Raw genomic sequence first — 18,942 nt, 5'->3', positions numbered from 1 at the left:
TAGAGACTCTGTGCTATGACCAGCTCTAAACTGACTGAAATTTATCAAAAACATTATTATTAAACATGAAATCATTCAGCTGTACAGACACAATCTTCTCTAAAACCTTTGAGATAAAAGGCCTGATTCACAGGATCCACCCTGGTTTACTGTCCAGTAGTCCCTGCCTTGGCTTTGTCCTCCTTCCTGTCGACCTACCTGTCAGTTTTCCCCTCACCATCTGTCCTGTACCCTGTCATGGTTTTATTAACCTGCCTCTCCCCCATCACCCTTGTCCACTGTAACACCTCCAGCTGCTGAACTCACTCTTGTTTTGTGTTTTCCTCTGAGGATCATCTGGAATCTTCTCCTAGAAGGGAGCTGTGTCACGGTCGTGGTTGTCCTGTCCTTGTACTTTTGTGTTGTGTTGTCCTCCGTGTTCTCTGTGTTCACCCCAGTTTTCCCAATGTTACCCTTGTTACTTGCACAGTTACTCTCCACCCCCTTGTAAACTCACTAGTCTCTGTTTCAGTCACTATGTGTTGATCATAGTTTGCTGAATGTGTGTGTGTTTCTGCTCTTCAGCTCTGCCAATATTTTTGTGTATGGATTTTATTTAACATTAGAACTGAACCTAGATCCAACTCTTGCATCTGCTTTGCCTGCCTGCACAATTAGAAGAAGATATTATAAAAAAGATGGTTGCATGGTGGTTCACTGGTAAGCACTTTCGCCTAACAACAAGAAGGTCGCTGGTTTGAGTCCCAGCTCCAGTTTCCCCCACATTGTGAAGACATTTGTTATAGGTGAATTGGGTGAACAAAACTGACCATAGTGTATGAGTGTGTATGTGTCTGAGTGTGTGTCTGTGTCATTGTTACCTTATAATTATCAGCATAGATATGAGTCAAAATAGACAGAATGGAGAAAACATAAGTGTGATCATTTCACTCCAGTCCAAAAAGGACTTTAAAGGTGCTGTATCATTTTATAGCTGACTTGTGTGCAATTTAGACGATAACAGCCATATCACCCTACAGCCCAAGACTGGTAACTCCATAAAGCTAAGCAAGGCTGAGCCTAGCCAGTACCTGGCTGGGAGACCACATGGGAAAACTAGGTTGCTGTTGGAAGCGATGTCAGTGAGGTCAGCAGGGGCGCACATCCTGTGGTCTGCGTGAGTCGTCATGCCCCAGTAAAAGTGAAGGGGACACTACACTGTCGGTGGGCGCCGTCTTTTGGATGCCACATTAAACTCTGTGTGGTCTTTTAATCCCATGACACTTCTCATAAAGAGCAGGGGTGTAACCCCGGTGTCCTGGCCAAAGTCCTTAAATTGGCCCTTACGATCATGGCCTCCCAATCATCGCCATGTCTTTTTATGACAGCTAAAAACCATTAGCTATTGACCTACATGGTAGGAAAAACAACTGGTGTGTAAGTCAATGATTACAGGTTTCAGCTTTCTTCAAATTATCTTCTATTATGTTCAACAGGAGAAAACAAAGTTTACAAAGGTTTATATCCATGAAGAGTGAGTAAGAATTAGTAAATTCACTTTTTGGGTAAACTATCCCTTACACAACCACTGCCAAAACATGAATCTGAATGTTATTTAAAAAACACTAAAACATTACATAATGAACAATTATTAATGTATTTTGCAGTTTAGTTGATATCAGTATTGTTCATGTTCATTAACATGATGTCATGTCATTTCTTATCATTTCTTAGCAGTCTTAGGAGAGAACCCTAGACTTCCCTCTCCCCAAACACTTGCACCAGCTCCTCCGGGTGGATCCTGATCCTTCAGGCCAGCCGAGAGACATAGTCCCTCCAGCATGTCCGGAGTCTTCGCCGAGGCTTCCTCCCGGTGGGACAGATGCCCGAGCCAACTCAGCTGACTTCTGCTCTTCAGTGTTTGAACTCTCAGCAGTGAAAAGTAAAACCACACTGAAATGAACTAAACTGAACTTCAACACAAAACTGAACTGAGACTGTTTCAATTTACTATGATCTTCTATGTGAAGCTACATTGACGCAATCTACTTTGTTAAAGTGCTATAGAAATAAAGATGAATTGAATTGTCGATGTGGAGGATCAGTGGCTCTACTCTGAGCTCCTCCCATATGGCAGAGCTCCAGACCCTGTCTATAAGGGTGCGCTCATGAACCCTGCGAAGCAAACTCATTTTGGCTGCTTGTATCCAAAATATTGTCCTTTCGATCATGACCTAAAGCTCATGACCATTAACATAATATACTGTATTATTTAAATTCAGGAAATGTCTACTTCTTAGATGAAAAAAAAGAAGAACGTTGACTTACAGAGCTCTTTTGGAGGATTTGATGACTGCTGATAGTCTGATGAGACACTCGTCTGATCTCTGGAATTTCTGAAGCTCAAACTCCTCCAGCTCCTCCTCTGAGGTCAACAACACAAAGACCAGAGCAGACCACTGGGCAGGTGAAAGGCGAGCGGATGACAGACGTCCTATACTGAGGAGAGACTGAATCTGTTTCAGCAGAGTTTGGTCGTTCAGTTCATTCAGACAGTAGAACAGATTGATGGATCTCTCTGGAGACAGATTCCCTTCAAGTTTCTGCTTGATGTAGGCAATTATTTTCTTTTTGCTCTGATCACTGTCATCCTGCTGTGTCAACAGGCCTCGTAAGAGTTGTCGATTGGACTGGAGTGACAGACCGAGAAGAAAGCGAAGGTAAAGGTCCAGATGTCCATTCTCACTTTCCAGAGCCTTGTCTACTGCAGTCTTCAGGAAATCAATCATAAACTCATCTCTGCTTTTTTCTGCTTGTGTCTTGTCATTGTCGAGAAACAGATGTTGATAAAGGGCTGCAATGAACTCCTGAATGCTCAAGTGAAGAAAGCAGTACATGGTATAAAGAACAAATCCTGTCTCTTTCTTAAAGATCTGGGTACACATGCCTGAGTACACCGATGCCTTATCGACGTCAATGCCACAGTCTTTCAGATCGCTCTCATAGAAGATCACATTGTTTCTTTCCAGCTGCTGGAAGGCCAGTTTCCCCAGTGAAAGGATGAGCTTTGGATCCCAGAAGACATCTGCTGTGTTTTCTCCATCAAACTTTCTTCTGCTCTGCTGGATCTGAAAGCGGAGAAAGTGTGTGTACATCTGTGTCAGAGTCTTGGGAGATTCCTGCAGTGTTTCAGCATGAGCCCCGTGTTTCAGTTTCAGTATGTTCTGGAGAACAGTGGCTGAAATCCAGCAGAAGACTGGGATGTGGCACATAATAAAGAGACTCTTTGACTGTTTAATGTGATCAATGATTTCTCTGGCCTGATTCTGATCTGTGAGTCTCTTTCTGAAGTACTCCTCCTTTTGGGCATCATTGAATCCTCGTATCTCTGTCAGCCGGTCGATACAGTCAGCAGGAATCTTTCTGGCAGCTGCTGGTCTGCTGGTGATCCAGATGAGAGCAGAAGAAAGCAGATTTCCCTTGATGAGGTTCGTCAGGAGAACATCCAGAGAGACTGCTGAAGATACATCACGACACGTCTCATTACCAGCAAAGTTCAGAGGAAGACGACATTCATCCAATCCATCAAGGATGAACAGGACTTTGAATCGTGTGCTTCTTGTAAGGTTCAGTCCTTTAGTCTCTGGGAAAAACTGAGTTATGAGGTCTTTTAAACTTTGTCTTTCTTTCTCCTTTAAGTTCATCTCTCTGAATGGAAGAGGAAATATGAAGCTGATGTCTTGATTTTTTTCCCTTCAGCCCAATCCAGAACAAACTTTTGCACAGAGACTGATTTCCCGATGCCAGCAACTCCTTTTGTCAGGACAGTTCTGATCTGCTCGTCTTGTTCAGCTGCTTCAAACAAATGTTTGCATTCAACCTGTATCTCTAGTAACTGATGACGTCTGGACGCAGCTTCAATCTGTCTGATCTCATGTTCAGTGTTGACCTGTTCACTCGCACCCTGAGTGATATAGAGATCTGTGTAGATGTTATTCAGAAGTGTGGAGTCTCCTTGCTGAGCAATTCCTTCAAACACACTTTGATATTTCTTCTTTAGGCTACATTTAAGCTGATTAATGAAGAGCAGCTCATCTAAACACAGGAGCAAAGAAACAGAGAGATTTAGTCTTGACTTATTTGTAAGTGACAGTCTGACAGATCGCCATGAGTAGGGCCAGACAGAACTTTCAGACATTTTTTTTGTTATTTCTGAGGAGAATTGTGTAGTATCATAACTAAAAACTTAATATATGAAAAAAAAACTTTCTAACTTGAAAAATAATAATATTTCATGTTTACAATACAAATCCAATTAGATCCACTTAATTGGTAAACAAAGCACAAAACTCTTCTATAGCAGATCTACTAAAGGACAGAAAATATGACTTTACAAACTACACTGTAAATAAATCATGAACATTTTCATATTAGGCAACAATATTACTGAAATTAATGAACTGAATGAATATAAATGAACACACATTTACACAGGTAAATAAATAGACTCAATGACAGGTTATCAATCTGTGGAAATCTGCAGGTTTCATGTGGGTGTATCCATGAGTCTCTTACTCTGGAGAGTATCAGCAGCTTGATCTTGCTTCATCTCTCTCAGGAAGAAGAGTGTGAGATCAAGAGCTGCTTCTGTGATACTGCTTCTGTTTTCATTAAAGTTCTTTACCAACTCTTGTCTATTTTCATCTTGAAAGATTTTCTTAAATTTCTCCAGTTCATTCTTTAGAAATCTAAACATTTTACTCTCAAGATTCTATGAGTGAAGAAAAGAGAAGAACAATATTTAAACAAAACATTCATTCACACACAGCTATACATCCACAGCCTACTCAATAATGAAAGTTTATTAAAATACAGTATCCTATGAGTCTGTAAAATGCTTGATTCTGATTAGCTGATGAACATTTAAAGTTTATTTCAGGTAAACACACAGTTAAAGTACATCCAAACAGGTTGAGCACATTACACTTAAGGGGGGTCACACACCGGATGCATCACTCAGTGCCGCAACACAGCTGGAAGTATTGCACATCAGACACACACATTCATGTGTTATTAAAAATGAAATTTCACAGCTACAAAGGACAAAAATCACACTAAAACCAAACACAGTCTTTGGATGAGATGTTTAAGAGACTGCCCTACACATAGGAGCAATTTGAAACAAATACCTGACAGATGTCTGAAATGCAACATTTGAACGGCTGTGGGAAACAGATTAACCTAATAAACATCTAAATCAGGGCCATTCAATTGGCGGCCCGTGAACTGAATCTGGCCCCAAAGACAATTTGTTCCGGCCCTCCAAATAGTGTGACCAAGACATCAAAAATACATTTATTTTAGTCTAAAAACAGCTGCTATAGTTATGAAATGACGAGCGTCTGTTCAATACAGCACGAGCTGCAGATGAAGGCTGTGCAGAGCATGAGTCACCTGACATTAGGCGAGTGGTGCGAGCAGCTAAAAACATTTGCATATGCTTGTAGAAAAGGCCTTTTGCACAGTGCACTTATATCGTTAACAGGGACACAATGATTAGCTGATTTCTCTATTAACCCCACTTTTATTCATTAAAGGCTTCTCAATGCCGCATTTCTGTTGCACGCACATTGGATTAACTATAGCAGCAAGCCGTTGACATATTGCATTGTTTCTGCACGCAAGTACATTATTTCCATTGGAGACGTGAGCATATTGGCAGTGGTGCATGCATGGCTCACAAGCAGACCGACACACTCGCGCTTCAGGTGCACAAAGTAGAAATGATTTCACGCTGTAGCAGTGAGAGTTGTGTGTGGTTAATCTACTTAATTTACTGTTATAAAATATTAATGTTCCAGAAACCGCATCTTAAATAACAAATAGAGCTGTAAATGTGATATATTACTTATACACATCACGTACCATTGGATTTTTATTTGAAAACACCTAATAAGCATTAAAATAAATGTAAATTCCTCTTTGCCAGATTTGATGAAGGCATCAAAATAACCAAATGAAAACGGAGGCTAAAAAATAAACTTCTCTTCTGGCTCCATCAGACAGTCCTTCTGCACTTGCCCAGGCTCCAATTTCAGCATTGTTTTACCACAGTTTGTGCCCGTCACGAGGCGTTTTTCCTTCAAAGCATTTATTGGGAAAATAATGTTGCAATGTTGCGTTGTCCATATTTTATACAGTGATTGGTCTGTACTGTACCGTTCCTTTCAAAGTACCAACTGCAAATGATTTAGCAACTTCATCTCAAAACAACTTCTGGACTAAAGTCTCATGAGCGGGAGGTGTTTCCCTGGTACGGTCAGATCTCTGCTTCTCCTTTGTTTTAAATTTGATCAGTTTATTATTTGGCAGCAGTTACTCAACTTATATGTCGCTGCTTTGCTCACTTAGCAGAACAATCGGGCACACATGAGTGTGAGAGTGATTGTAGCGCCTCCCGATGGTGAATGCAGTTATACTCATGGCAGTTATTATTTGGTAGTTTGGTCATTTGTTTCACTAATATGGCAACCGTCAAACGTCATCAGGAAAACAGTTTGAACTTCTGCTTAGTAAAAAGCACATTAGTTTCCATTTGGAACAACACTACATATATATATATATATATATCACTCTTCAGTGTTTAAGTGCATAAGTACACAGTGTAGCATGTGCCATTTGGGACGCAGAGATATAAAGTATAGTGAATTCCCCTGCAGATGTCTCTGGACCACGTTTACAAAATAGGTTTGGGAGGAGTCTGATTTTTTATGGCTTATCAATCCTTATCACGACTATATAAGCAGCAGACATTGCACTGTGTCAGCTGATTTTTTTTTTTGATTCAGATATGCAAATTTATGCATACGCCACCTAGTGACATTTAGCGACTCTTCAAGCAGAGCTTAAGTCGATTAAAAGTAGTTACCAACCCTACATGTGAAATCTGTCTGATCTGTGTATTTGAAAACCTAATAGTTCAAAACTAGTCCCCATTTACAGAATGTAATCTTGTTTTAACCAAGCCATCTGTGTTTAGACGTCTATTAAATTGATATATGAAGAAATTGACTCTAGTCTGTTGAATTATAAGAGAGTAATGCACACCAGAGATTTCCATAAAAAGAGCTGAAATATTCATTTTTATCATGTTAATTGGAAAAAACACAGATCAGAACAGTAAAGGTTATTATAATTTTTATTTGTGTACATTCATAATTACAACTAAACTATATGTTCTTGTAAAATTAGTACAACTGTCAGGGAGTGCCTTCGTTTTCTGTGTCTTCTGTCAACATCTCTGGCAAATGTGTCACAGAAAACCTGAAATTACAGAGTGTGTTTCTATTGGGGACTAATTCATCATCTCCTCCCAGCTGTTTCTACTGTGCTGTTTGACGTCTTAAGTCTGCATTTTAGAAATGTTTTTAAAAAGACCCTCCCTCACGTCTCTTGTGTGTATGGTAATGCTTAAGGGGGCGTAATATTGAAATATTTAAAATGCATGCAAATTTTACTATGTTGTCAAATTTATTCCAATATTATTGCTAATAGTCAATGCATCACCCTGCCCTACTCATGACTAATGTACATGCATTATTATTATTCATGTATAATATTATCTCTCATTATTTACAATAATATTCCCTCAACCGTCACCATTTTAAAGCACAGTTCTGCATGGCTCAAAATAAGCTGCTGCATGAATGAATGAGATTATGAAGAATGATGAAGATCTGCTTATGCTTTAATGTGTCCTTTCTGCAAGTGATTGACTATAACTTTCAAAAGTCAGTCCCTGCAGATAATGTGATATGAAGTCAATTTTCGATAAAAAATTGTTACGTTAAGAGACGTATTGTTTAAAGTTATTTTGTTTATATTGTGTCAAATGTCTTTTTCCCTGTTCTTCTTTTGTTGCCTTGACTCCTCCCCTGATTCCAAAATCACAAGAAATTCAGTCACGATCACAAGTAAACAAGAAAGAAAATATATCTTAATGTATGACCCTTCATAGATTCTGACAGGTCAAGCAGGTTACAAGATCCAGTTCTCAAAAGTCTTGTGAACAAATATTGCTGTCTTTCATGGAGTTATTTTACTGATTTTATGACTCAAAATTAGTTTTTCCTACCTGGAAGATCCACCGGAGATTGTCTGTGAAACTCTTGTGTCTCCAGAGAGTCTCGTCTCCTGAATCTGCTGACTCATATTCATCACTGTTAACAGATAAAACTACTGTAATCATAGAGGCAAACGCATACAGATACATCTTACAAACACTGAAAATAATACATGTTCTGTATACAGATATTCATTAATTTTTCTTCAGCTTAGTCCCTTATTTATCAGGGGTCACCACAGCGGAATGAACTTTCAACTATTCCGTTTTACGCAGCGACTGCCCTTACAGCTGCAATCCAGTACTGGGAAACACCCATAGACTCATTCTCACTCACTCACACACACACACACGCACACTATGGCCATTTTAGTTTATTTATTTCATCTATAGCGCATGTATTTGGATTAATATATTCAAAACAGTCTATGTGTGAGCAATAATGTACAACACTGAATACCTTTCAGCAGATGATGGCGTTTCCTCTCTGAGGTCTGGTGGACGCTCTTTAGACCGGTCACTCTTCAGAGACACAGAGCTGGACACACATGATCCTGATCTCACACTAAACACACAAACACACCAGAGGAAAAAGAACATCACCACTTGCTGCAGTCTCTCTTATGAACACTAGAGGGCACAAGGTTTCATTTCCCATCAGCCCCTGTGCTCCTAAATGTCTTTGTAGCAAAATTAGCTTAGAGAAATATGAATGATTAATTACTCATAATTTCCTATAAGCTCAATAAGCTAGTGCTATACCTTTATTCTTCACTTGTATTGCCTCTTCCTATAGCAACTGATTATGGATGTTAGATTAGTTTCAGTGTTCAGTGGAGTTAATGAAGCATTTCTTATGTCACTTTTCAAATTGTTCATTATTTGCTCCTAAATGGAGTCTCTGATCTTGCAGAATAGTCTTAAATTTTCATGCCTGGCCTCTCACAGGAAGGCAAAGGATCTCTGGAGTTATCAAACATGTAGATTTTGTTGATAAACACATATATGAAAATTGCCAATCTCTGAATTAATCTAGATTAAAATGGCTCGTTTGAATTCTGCCAAAGGCATTCAGAATATGTGTGCTACCCAAATAATAAGTCTTTAAGTTTGCCTTAAGTCTACTTAAGTCAAAGTCTAATAAATTTGCAACAGAGAAATAGAGAAATTGCTGTAGACTGATGGCATTTCATGCAGTTCTGCCTTATAATCTTAAATGGAGCAAAATCAGCTTTTTTATCATCAGTTTACACATTACGCTAGAGAATCATTCAAACAATAAAATACTATCAAAGTGACAATAGAGAACTAGAAACGGTTTCTGCTGTTCTGACGTCAGCTGCAGAAGAAAGTAGTTCTTTATACAAAAGTTTTTAGACTCTCCGTGTTTGATTTTCTTTTTTATATACACATGATCATGCTGCAGCACTATTGTATAAACGCATCCCAAAGCTACACTATTGGATTGAACTCTGGTGACTGTGGAGGCCTTTTGAGTACAGTGAACTCATCGTTATGTTCAAGAAACCAGTCTGAGATGATTCACGCTTTATGACATGGTGTTATCCTGCTGGAAGTAGCCATCAGAAGATGGAGACACTGTGCTCATAAAGGGATGGACATGGTCAGCAACAATACTCAGGTAGGTTTTGGTGTTGACACGATGCTCAATTGGTACTAATGGACCCAAAGTGTGCTAAGAAAATCTCCCCCACACCATTACACCACCACCACCAGTCTGAACCGCTGATACAAGGCAGGATGGATCCATGCTTTCATGTTGCTGAGGCCAAATTCTGAGCCAAGCATCCGAAAGTGTCAGCAGAAATGGAGACTCATCAGAGCAGGCAACGTTTCTCCAATCTTCTGTTGTCCAGTTTTGGTGAGCCTGTGTGAATTGTAGCCTCAGTTTCCTGTTCTTAGCTGACAGGAGCTCTTCTGTTCTTCTGCTGCTGTAGCCCATCCACCTCAAGGTTGGACGTGTTGTGTATTCAGAGATGCTCTTCTGCAGAACTCTGTTGTAACGAGTGCTTATTTGAGTTACTGTTGCCTTTCTGTCAGTTGGAACCAGTCTGGCCATTCTCCTCTGACCTCATCAACAAGGCATTTATCAATCATTTGATGTGCTTTGCAGCTCTCTCTGTATTATGCTGCCTGAGTGCCTGTCTGGGTTTCAACTCGGTCCATTAATGATGTCATGGGGGCGGGTCCTTTTACTTTCATTGCTACAGCTGCTCACCTCTGCTCATGTTCAAACCAAAAGAACAGCGCGGTTCGAACTAAGATCTGTGCGGTTTTTCACATGGCAGGTTTTTACTTCCTTCATACATGTTGAGATAGAGGTTATTGACTTGAGTCAAGGAAGGTTTTACTTGTTGCCTTAGTCTGAATGTAAATCCCCTCGTCAGGCAGTGCTGGAGTAGCGTGAGAGAGTGGACCAAAGCGTGTTTGATGCAAGAGTATTAACAAAAGAAAAATACACAACTGAAGACACTTAAATGCTTGTTTTTGTTGTATTTGCACCACACTGCAAATTTTAGATAGTAGATTTAACTACCTTAGAGTTAAAATTAACACTCCCTCAGAGTTTATATGGGAACCACTACGTGACTTAGTAAAGCATGAAGTCAAGGAAGGTTTTACTTGTTGCCTTAGTCTGAATGTAAATCCCCTCGTCAGGCAGTGCTGGAGTAGCGTGAGAGAGTGGACCAAGGCGTGTTTGATGCAAGAGTATTAACAAAAGAAAAATACACAACTGAAGACCCTTAAATGCTTGTATTTGCACTAGAATCAACGCTTTAGTCTTGCAAGAACAGATAGCACTCCAGCCCCATGAAGTCTAGCGTTGTCTTGCTTTAGGAAGAGCCCAACGGCACAGGTATATGGTCTTACAAGGGGTCTGTGGATCTCATCTCGGTACCTAATGGTAGTCAGACTATCTCTGGCGAACACTGCATCTGCATCAGAAATGCCACCCCACATCACACCAGTTATGCTGGAGGATGTTGCAGGCAGCAGAACGTTACTGATGGTAGGATCGATATGATTCTTGCCACAGTTCACATTGAAGTGTCATCCAGGATGAGCTGCACTACCTGAGCCACTTGTGTATTGCAAGAAGGTTATTTCTTATGAACTAGAAATTAATGTTCACGTTTTGGATGTCTAAAAATAACAACAAAGTTAGCTTGTATTTTATTTTATTTTTCTTTATAGTTTAATAAAGCAACAATTGAAGTTTTGGTGCCATTTGTCATTATATTAATATTAGTCTACATTAAAAAGGTCTTAAATAGGTCTATAAATAGTTGGAAACCTGGTTAACGGGGGTTTTGGTGTAAGATCAGTTTCATTAGGCTAATGCATTAACACAAAAAAATTAAATATTAATTACCTTACAAACTGTCTAAGGCAGGTGTGGGCAAACTTGATCCTGGAGGGCCAGTGTCCTGCATAGTTTAGCTCCAACTCTATTTAAACAGACCTCCCTATAGAGTTCAAGTGATCTTGAAGACACTGATTAGTTTGTTCAGGTGTGTTTGACTAGTGTTGGAACAAAACTCTGCAGGGACACCGGCCCTCGACGATCAAGTTTGCCCATCCCTGGTCTAAGGGGTGATAATAATAGTTTTATGAATTTGTGGTACTTTATTTATTGTTAAAAAAAAATTGATTTTAGAAGATTGACTGACACGCGATTAAAAGAATCATTCATACCCTTGTGCAGATGATGGTGTTTTCTCTCTGAAGTTTGGTAGAGGATGTTCTTTAGACTGGTCACTCTTCAGAGACACAGAGCTGGACACACATGATCCTGATCTCACACTGAACACACAAACACACCAGAGGAATAAACTGCAGGACAAACTTTAAGAGTTGAATGAGTTTGTGTAGTGTAATTCAGCACAAACTAATTGTTGGCTGAAAGTCTGTCTGATCAGGTCTGCTACACAGATATCATGGGTAAACAGACACATGACTAGGCCCACACGAAATCTGTGCACGCAGAATTCCGCAGATTTTTAGCCTATCATTAATTATGTTTATTTACTTGAATAAATGTGTGTAAAACTGTATTATTCAGTTTTTTTTATTAATTAAAGTAATATTATTGACTAATATGAACATTTTCATCAGATTTATGCACAATGCAGTTTGAACAGTCATATTTATAGTCTTTTGGTAGAGATATTATATGAGACACTTGCTTTGTTTACCAAATAAAGTGAATCTTATTGGATTTGCATTTTAAACATTAAATAAAAGTTTGAAAGGTATTATTTTTTATTTCACATATTAACGTTTTAGTCATGATACTCCAAAAATCATTCCGCAGAAATCCACAGATTTTTTACCAAAATTCTCCACAGAAATAGCAAAAAACGCCCGCAGATTCCGTCTGGCCCTGCGCATGACACACATTGAGCTCTGGTAAAGCTGTCTGTACTCTAGAATGATCTAAACACATTTGCTGAAGCTGTAAACTGAAGCTTTGTCCATCATTTGATCAGGCAATAGCAACACAAATAAGTGCATTGTTGTTGGTCTTTGTTCTTCAGAGAAAGTGTTGAAATAATGGTGTAAAAACAGAGTCAATACCTGTGTTTCTCTGAGAGAGAGTCCTTTACTCGCTCCTCTGCCATACTGCAGCTAAAACACCAATGCAGACACTAGCAGAGCTTTCAGGAAACAATCAGCCGCTCACCATCACCTGGAGATGACAATATACTGAGATGAAGAACAGCACACTTTATAGCAATCAATGCTCACTTCACTAACAACACTGCACTCAAACAGACCACATGATGAGGGAGAACACAAACAAGACCTTACTGAAACAGACCACATGATGAGGGACAACACAAACAAGACCTTCCTGAAACAGACCACATGACGAGGGAGACCACAAACTGAGTCTCAGTCATCTCACTGCATTCACAGCATATATCAATAAAATGATTAACATTACTGCAGTTTGTCTGTCAAGATAACTTCTGCTTTAGACAGCTATTAACTTTGATTTATTTATTTGCTTATTTAATAGTTAGTTAGTATTGAAACTTTACCAGCAGGCCCGGCCCCAACCAATTTGGCGCCCTAGGCAAGATTTCAGGTGGCCCCCCTTCACATCGCAGTAAATTCCACTGCTAGTGTACATACAGTCATAATCAACTAAATAGATTTTTGATCAACTACTGCATGCTGGGAAAACATCAGATAAATATGCCAATGCAATTAACAATATTGCTGAACAGATCTATTTACACATTTGCTTGAGGAAGAAATGATGGGGACAGTTAATCGGAAGCTCTTTCACTTTTGATTTCCTGACTCTGTTTAAAGTTTATTTTGTGCTGAATAATGTGAAATTATCGAGTCAACCTGATATAGAAGTGCACAACCACTTTCAAGAGATAAAATATATAACCCATTATATTGTTGAAATGACCTTGTTTGGACTGTGTTTAATCGGCGTTTAAGTCTTTAAACTTCAGGAGCAGACAGTCCTACAAATCACGATTTTAAACACACTAATACACATATAAACCCTTGATCATCTCCACAGATCAGCCTAATGTAGAAGTGTTAAACTCACATGCAGAAGTACAGACGCTCTTGTGCAGCAGGAACACGTGTGAGCTCTTTGGCGCTTTCGGTTTGTCAACTTCTTCTTCTTCAGTATTTTGGCGGTTGTCAAACTATAATGTGCTTTACCGCCTCCTGCTGGACTGGCTGATTCTAACATGGAGAGACACGGGGAAAATCTCACCATAAATTCAAGGGAAATAAATCGCTGATTAAACAAAGAAATCCGATTAAAATTGTAAATTCTTTCTAACAGACCAGATTATTTCAGACATGAATTGTTGTAGCTTCCATATGTTGACTCTACTATATTTTCCAGAGTAAATGTAAGATTATATCTAATAAATACTTCTCTTTATATTTGTCTTTTGTATTGATGATCTTGACATTCTGTTATTACATGCTGCACATGTTTCATACTGATTACAATGTGAGTATAAATCATGTGTGTGCTTCACTATAAACTCAGTGTCTTGTTTAGTCCTGTATGTGCTGTTCTGAGGCAGTTATGATCATTTCCTCACTCCGATTATTCCCCATTTCTCTTCCTTCACAGATTGGATTGTATACAGATGTCTTCCTGAGTCATTCATATCCCAGTGTTCCTGCCTTATACTCTCTGTCTGTATCTTTATTATAGTTTTGACTTCAGCTTCACTTAATTTACCCTGATCTGTGTAAATCTGAGACTGTTTGGGTGTTTCCCAGTACTGCATTGCAGCCACTTTACTTTTCTCTTGCATATGTCCTCCATCAAATCTAACATGTTCTCTAGAACTCTACAGTTTCCACATTGATCATGTTCCTGAACTCCATTAATGTCAGTGTTGAGTTTAGTGGAGTGTGTCCTCACCTCAGTCTAGTTCACATCACTTCCTCCTCTCTGTTTCACACACACGTTTATTTGTCTCCACTAATATTTTAATGTTATATAAATGTCATCTCTTATCTTCATCCTAAACTCCTCATCATTCTGTCAATATTTCCCTTGATAATAGATTTATTTCAGCTTTTCCTCCATCATCTGTCTTCCTTCTCTTCATTATCTCCTGTGCAGATTGATCAGCAGTCTGATGTCCATGTGTTCCTCTATGTGCAGGTCTCCAGCAGAACTCAATCATCCCTCTTTCTGATATAGACCATACAGAAGTGTGAACAGCTCATGTGTTAAAGCTCCTCTAGATGACCTGCGGCTGATTAAAGATGTTCAACTGATGCTGAGTCTGAACACATCAGCCCCAGGGTGAGCGCTGAGATGCCAAAATAAAAGTACAGAAGGTCACATTTAATATATTTACATTTATGCATATAAGATTTCAGATAAGGTGACGCAGTGGCACAGTAGGAAGTGCTGTCGCCTCACAGCAAGAAGCTCGCTGGATCGAGCCTTGGCTGGGTCAGTTGGCGTTTCTGTGTGTTCTCCCTGCGTTTGCATGGGTTTCCTTCAGGTGCTCCGGTTTCCCCCACAGTGCAAAGATTACAGGTACAGGTGAATTGGATAGGCTAAATTGTCAGTAGTGTATGAGTGTGTTTGGATGTTTCCCAGAGATGGGTTGCATGTGGAAGGGCATCCGCTGCATGAAACATGTGCTGGATAAGTTGGCGGTTCATTCCGCTGTGGTGACCCCTGATTAATAAAGAGACTAAGCCAAAAAGAAAATGAATGAATGAATAATAAATATATTCCAGCTTCATTAGATCTCTGAGGCGACTGTTAATTTCTTGAGTTTCTAAACTGAATGGAGATCGGGCGTCAGCTGATGTGTTCTGGACATTTTCCTCGCTCCACTTCAGAAAGCCGCCACTAAACCCTGAACCAGAACTGCTGGTTGCAGTTTGTTGCCATTATAAATCTCAGAACTGTCAGTGTTTAAAGCTCATCGTATTAATCTAACAGAAAAGGTAAAAACACTTTCATAAATAACATTTTCATGAAATAAATAGATTATAAACACATTAAACTGAAAGAGCATGGAGTAATGTTTCAGAAGGAAGAGCACACTGCTGACTCCGCTTATTTTGATGGGTTCATGCTGAAGGAGTTCAATCGACATGCACATTAAACTGCATCTGGACACATATTGGCTGGACAGAAAGCACCAAGGCCTTAAATAAAATGTAATAAAATCTACTTTCAGGGGAAGCTCGCTTGTATAAAAAGTGTAGAATGATGCTGAGTCGTCAAGAAAAGTCACAGAAGAGCTGAAGCCAACTGAGCAGAACACAGAACTGGGGGGTCAAGGCTATTGCTCTCACGGACAGAGCCCTTCATGTACTGTATGTCAACAGAAATGCCGGCTGCTTGTGCTTTCACTTCAGTTAATAGTTGTTTATTTCTCTCAGTCCTGGAAGTCCTGCTTTAAGTTTGTGGCATTCTGTTCAGTTTTATCTGTGAGGACAGAAGTAAGACAGGTACTCAGTCTTCTAGCACAGAGTCATTGTGTTTGAACTAGACTGGCTCATCACTAATGCCTGAAGCACATCTGACTCCATGTGTTTCTGAAAGGGTTCAAATAAATTCAACACAACGCAGAAAACATTTACACAGTGATGTAGCCCAGATCAGTGAGGCCTGCTGGCCATGTTAGTGGATGTAAACTAAACACTGCATTTGTCCCAGTCCTCGCCTCTTGGATTTCTTGAAGCAGTAAGTGGATGAGATTATAAGAGATTCACATGTGCTTTAACAGTCAGAGGAATGATTGTGGAAGTGTGGAGCATTATTTACACATGCATAAATGTGTGGTGAGAAAGAAGAAGAACTGGGAGAACTTTCAACATTTCTGTCACAAACCAAAGCTATCTGTCATGTCCCCGAGGCACTTCTCTGAAATTGCATGGAGAAACAAATTAATCAAATACACACAGTGTCTACATTATTTTTTCAGTATTACAACTATTTATTCAAGTTATTTTCTTGTGATAAATAAAAATACAATTAAAAATAAGATTTATTTTAAATGAAAAACAGGCTACAAAGGTTTGTCCCTCAATATAACTCAACCCTATTACGCTAGCATTGTTCCACCTATAGCAATTTATATGTATTGTTACATCACAGACAGGAAGTGACATCATTCAGCTCTCTTTAACAGCACGGTGGAAAAGAAGGAAAGATATATTTTCATTCATTTAATTTCTTTGAGGTTTATTATGGTTAGGAAGGGTACGGTCAAGCTTAACAATTCAACCCTGTAACGTAAAACTAAGATGGAGTATGACTGTTTTCTTAATGTCCAAACAATATGACATATTCTAGTTTAACTGCTGCCATGTGGACCTTCTCTCTTAAACCACACGAAGAGCAGCGGCCATTTTGTTTTAGTGACACAACCCCGTCACACTCGACCCCGTCACTCATCTCATTGTTTCAGGGTTGTAATCTTGTAACAGGATTGAGATTGTCTCCTAATTTATCAAGAACATTTCAGTAAATATATACTGACTATAACTTTATTTAGTCACTGAGAGAATATTTGAAGCAGTGTTTCCACTGAAACTGTGACACAATCTTATCTCAGACATGGCGCTGAAGAAGATTTTATTCTCTCTGTATGAAGTGTTTTCTAAGTGTAAAGCAGTTAATTTTCTTTTCTCAAAATGTATGAAGTGTTTGCAGCAAACATGCCAGCCTGTGGTAAAAATACAGTGATATGTCTGTGTAAGATGAGTATGCCTGCACAGGAGCAACACTAGAAGGCTGAGTGACTGATGTGTAGAATAACTGAATATGTAAAGCACTGATTATATATGTTAAATACTTGTATAAACCTATATGTGTCAGAAGTTAGAATGAGTAACATATTATCAAGTGATTATGCTTTCATGACAATGTATGTAAACACTTAATCCCTTTGCATAAGTTGCATCTATGGAGAGAGAACTTTGGTGTCAAAACAGTTGCTGACACAGACCTGTAACATCTCTGTTGACATGAGCTAGTGGGCTGAGAGCCAAGAATAGCAGGACCCCTTAGACTAGAAAACCAATTCAAAAATGGTCAAAAGTTAAAAAGAGATACAAAGGGGTGTGTCAAAAACATAAATAAAGGAGAAGGAGCAGGAGAGACTTTAGAAGGTGTCCAGGAGAGACTTCAGAATGCTCTGGGGTCTGCTCTGCTCTTTCTCGGCTTTATTATGGAGAATAAAGTCTATTTTCTGATATTCAAAACCTCCGGTCTGATAATTTCTAATTGATAAGACGTCGAATTTACGACAGCGCCCTTATCAGCAGCAGATTTTATATTGAATGTGTCACGAGTTCATCATGAGTTAAAGCTGATCAAATCAGAACATGTGCAGTAAAAAAAGACTTTAGTTATGTAAACAGTTCATTTGTTCATCTCTATGTCATGTTACAATTAGCCAACTTTAGAGAGGGGGTCATTAAGGGAAGAATTCATATTAATATTAAAGATAAAGAGGCTTCAGCTGTCAAAAGGTTTAGGAATATCTGGTGGTCTTCTGCTGCTGTAGCCCATCTGCCTCAAGGTTGACGTGTTGTGTGTACAGAGATGCTCTTCTGCAGACCTCGGTTGTAGCGAGTGCTTATTTGAGTTACTGTTGCCTTTCTATCAGCTGGAACCAGTCTGGCCATTCTCCTCTGACCGCATCAACAAGGCATCTGCACCCACAGAACTGCCGCTCACTGGATATTTCCTCCCCTAGAGATGGTTGTGCGTGAAAATCCCAGTCGATCAGCAGTTTCTGAAATACTCAGAGCACAGAGCAGCCCGTCTGGCTGTATAATGTTATTATTATTATTAAGCGTTTTTATTAAGAAGACTGTTTTCTGCTGCAGTTTTTCTTGATGTTCCAGGAAATAAAGGTTTAGTCATGATGTAGCTGTTGCTGCTGTTCACTGCAGGTTCTGTTCAGCAGTATATTTGGGAACACAGGCCTTGATCAGCATTGGTAAAGGTTACTAACGCTCCAGTTACCTGCAGCACTTCACTGTTCTGAATTCTGACTGTAGTTTGGTTTAATGAAGTTTAATGTCATCTCAGTGTGATCAATGCCTAAATATTTTACTGAAGTAAAGAAGTGTTTTAGTTTAGTCTTAGATTTAATTTCACATTAATTAAAGCAAATTAACATTGAAATGAAAGTGTCTCCTCAACCCTGTTACGGTCTTCACCCCGTCACTGTATTCTCCACCCTGTGAAGTTCATATTGTTAAAGGGAAACAATTAAATATAGAAAAACTTCTAGCTGAGGACCAGCCGCCATGTTAAGCCTGACATTGTGAACATGTGG

At 39.3% G+C, this 18,942-nt stretch overlaps 2 protein-coding genes and 1 long non-coding RNA gene across 7 annotated transcripts in view; 1 reads left to right on the top strand and 2 right to left on the bottom strand.

The window, feature by feature from the left end:
* LOC137489658 (uncharacterized) overlaps positions 1-13,900 on the bottom strand; it is a 39,522-nt gene extending 25,622 nt beyond the window's left edge. The window contains 8 exon segments of the mRNA XM_088650121.1: positions 2,308-3,727; positions 3,730-4,074; positions 4,555-4,750; positions 8,114-8,198; positions 8,562-8,666; positions 11,819-11,926; positions 12,701-12,812; positions 13,698-13,900. Coding sequence (XP_088506247.1) covers positions 2,308-3,727; positions 3,730-4,074; positions 4,555-4,750; positions 8,114-8,198; positions 8,562-8,666; positions 11,819-11,926; positions 12,701-12,744 — 2,303 coding nt within the window. The 5' untranslated portion in view covers positions 12,745-12,812; positions 13,698-13,900.
* Positions 1-18,942, top strand: part of LOC148682295 (uncharacterized) — a 560,329-nt gene that overhangs the window by 532,395 nt on the left and 8,992 nt on the right. The window lies entirely within an intron of this gene.
* Positions 16,560-18,942, bottom strand: part of LOC137491021 (NACHT, LRR and PYD domains-containing protein 3) — a 29,608-nt gene continuing 27,225 nt past the window's right edge. For all 5 annotated transcript variants that reach the window (XR_015483969.1, XR_015483970.1, XR_015483972.1 and 2 more), the window contains one exon: positions 16,560-18,942. This exon is cut by the window's right edge. The gene's annotated coding sequence lies outside the window, so the exon portion shown is untranslated.

The sequence above is a fragment of the Danio rerio genome, chromosome 4 (assembly GCF_052040795.2).
Source record: "Danio rerio strain M-AB ecotype USA chromosome 4, GRCz13ab, whole genome shotgun sequence".
Taxonomy (NCBI): Eukaryota; Metazoa; Chordata; class Actinopteri; order Cypriniformes; family Danionidae; genus Danio; species Danio rerio.
Note: the sequence above shows the minus strand (reverse complement) of the source record. Positions and strands in the feature narration are given on the sequence as shown.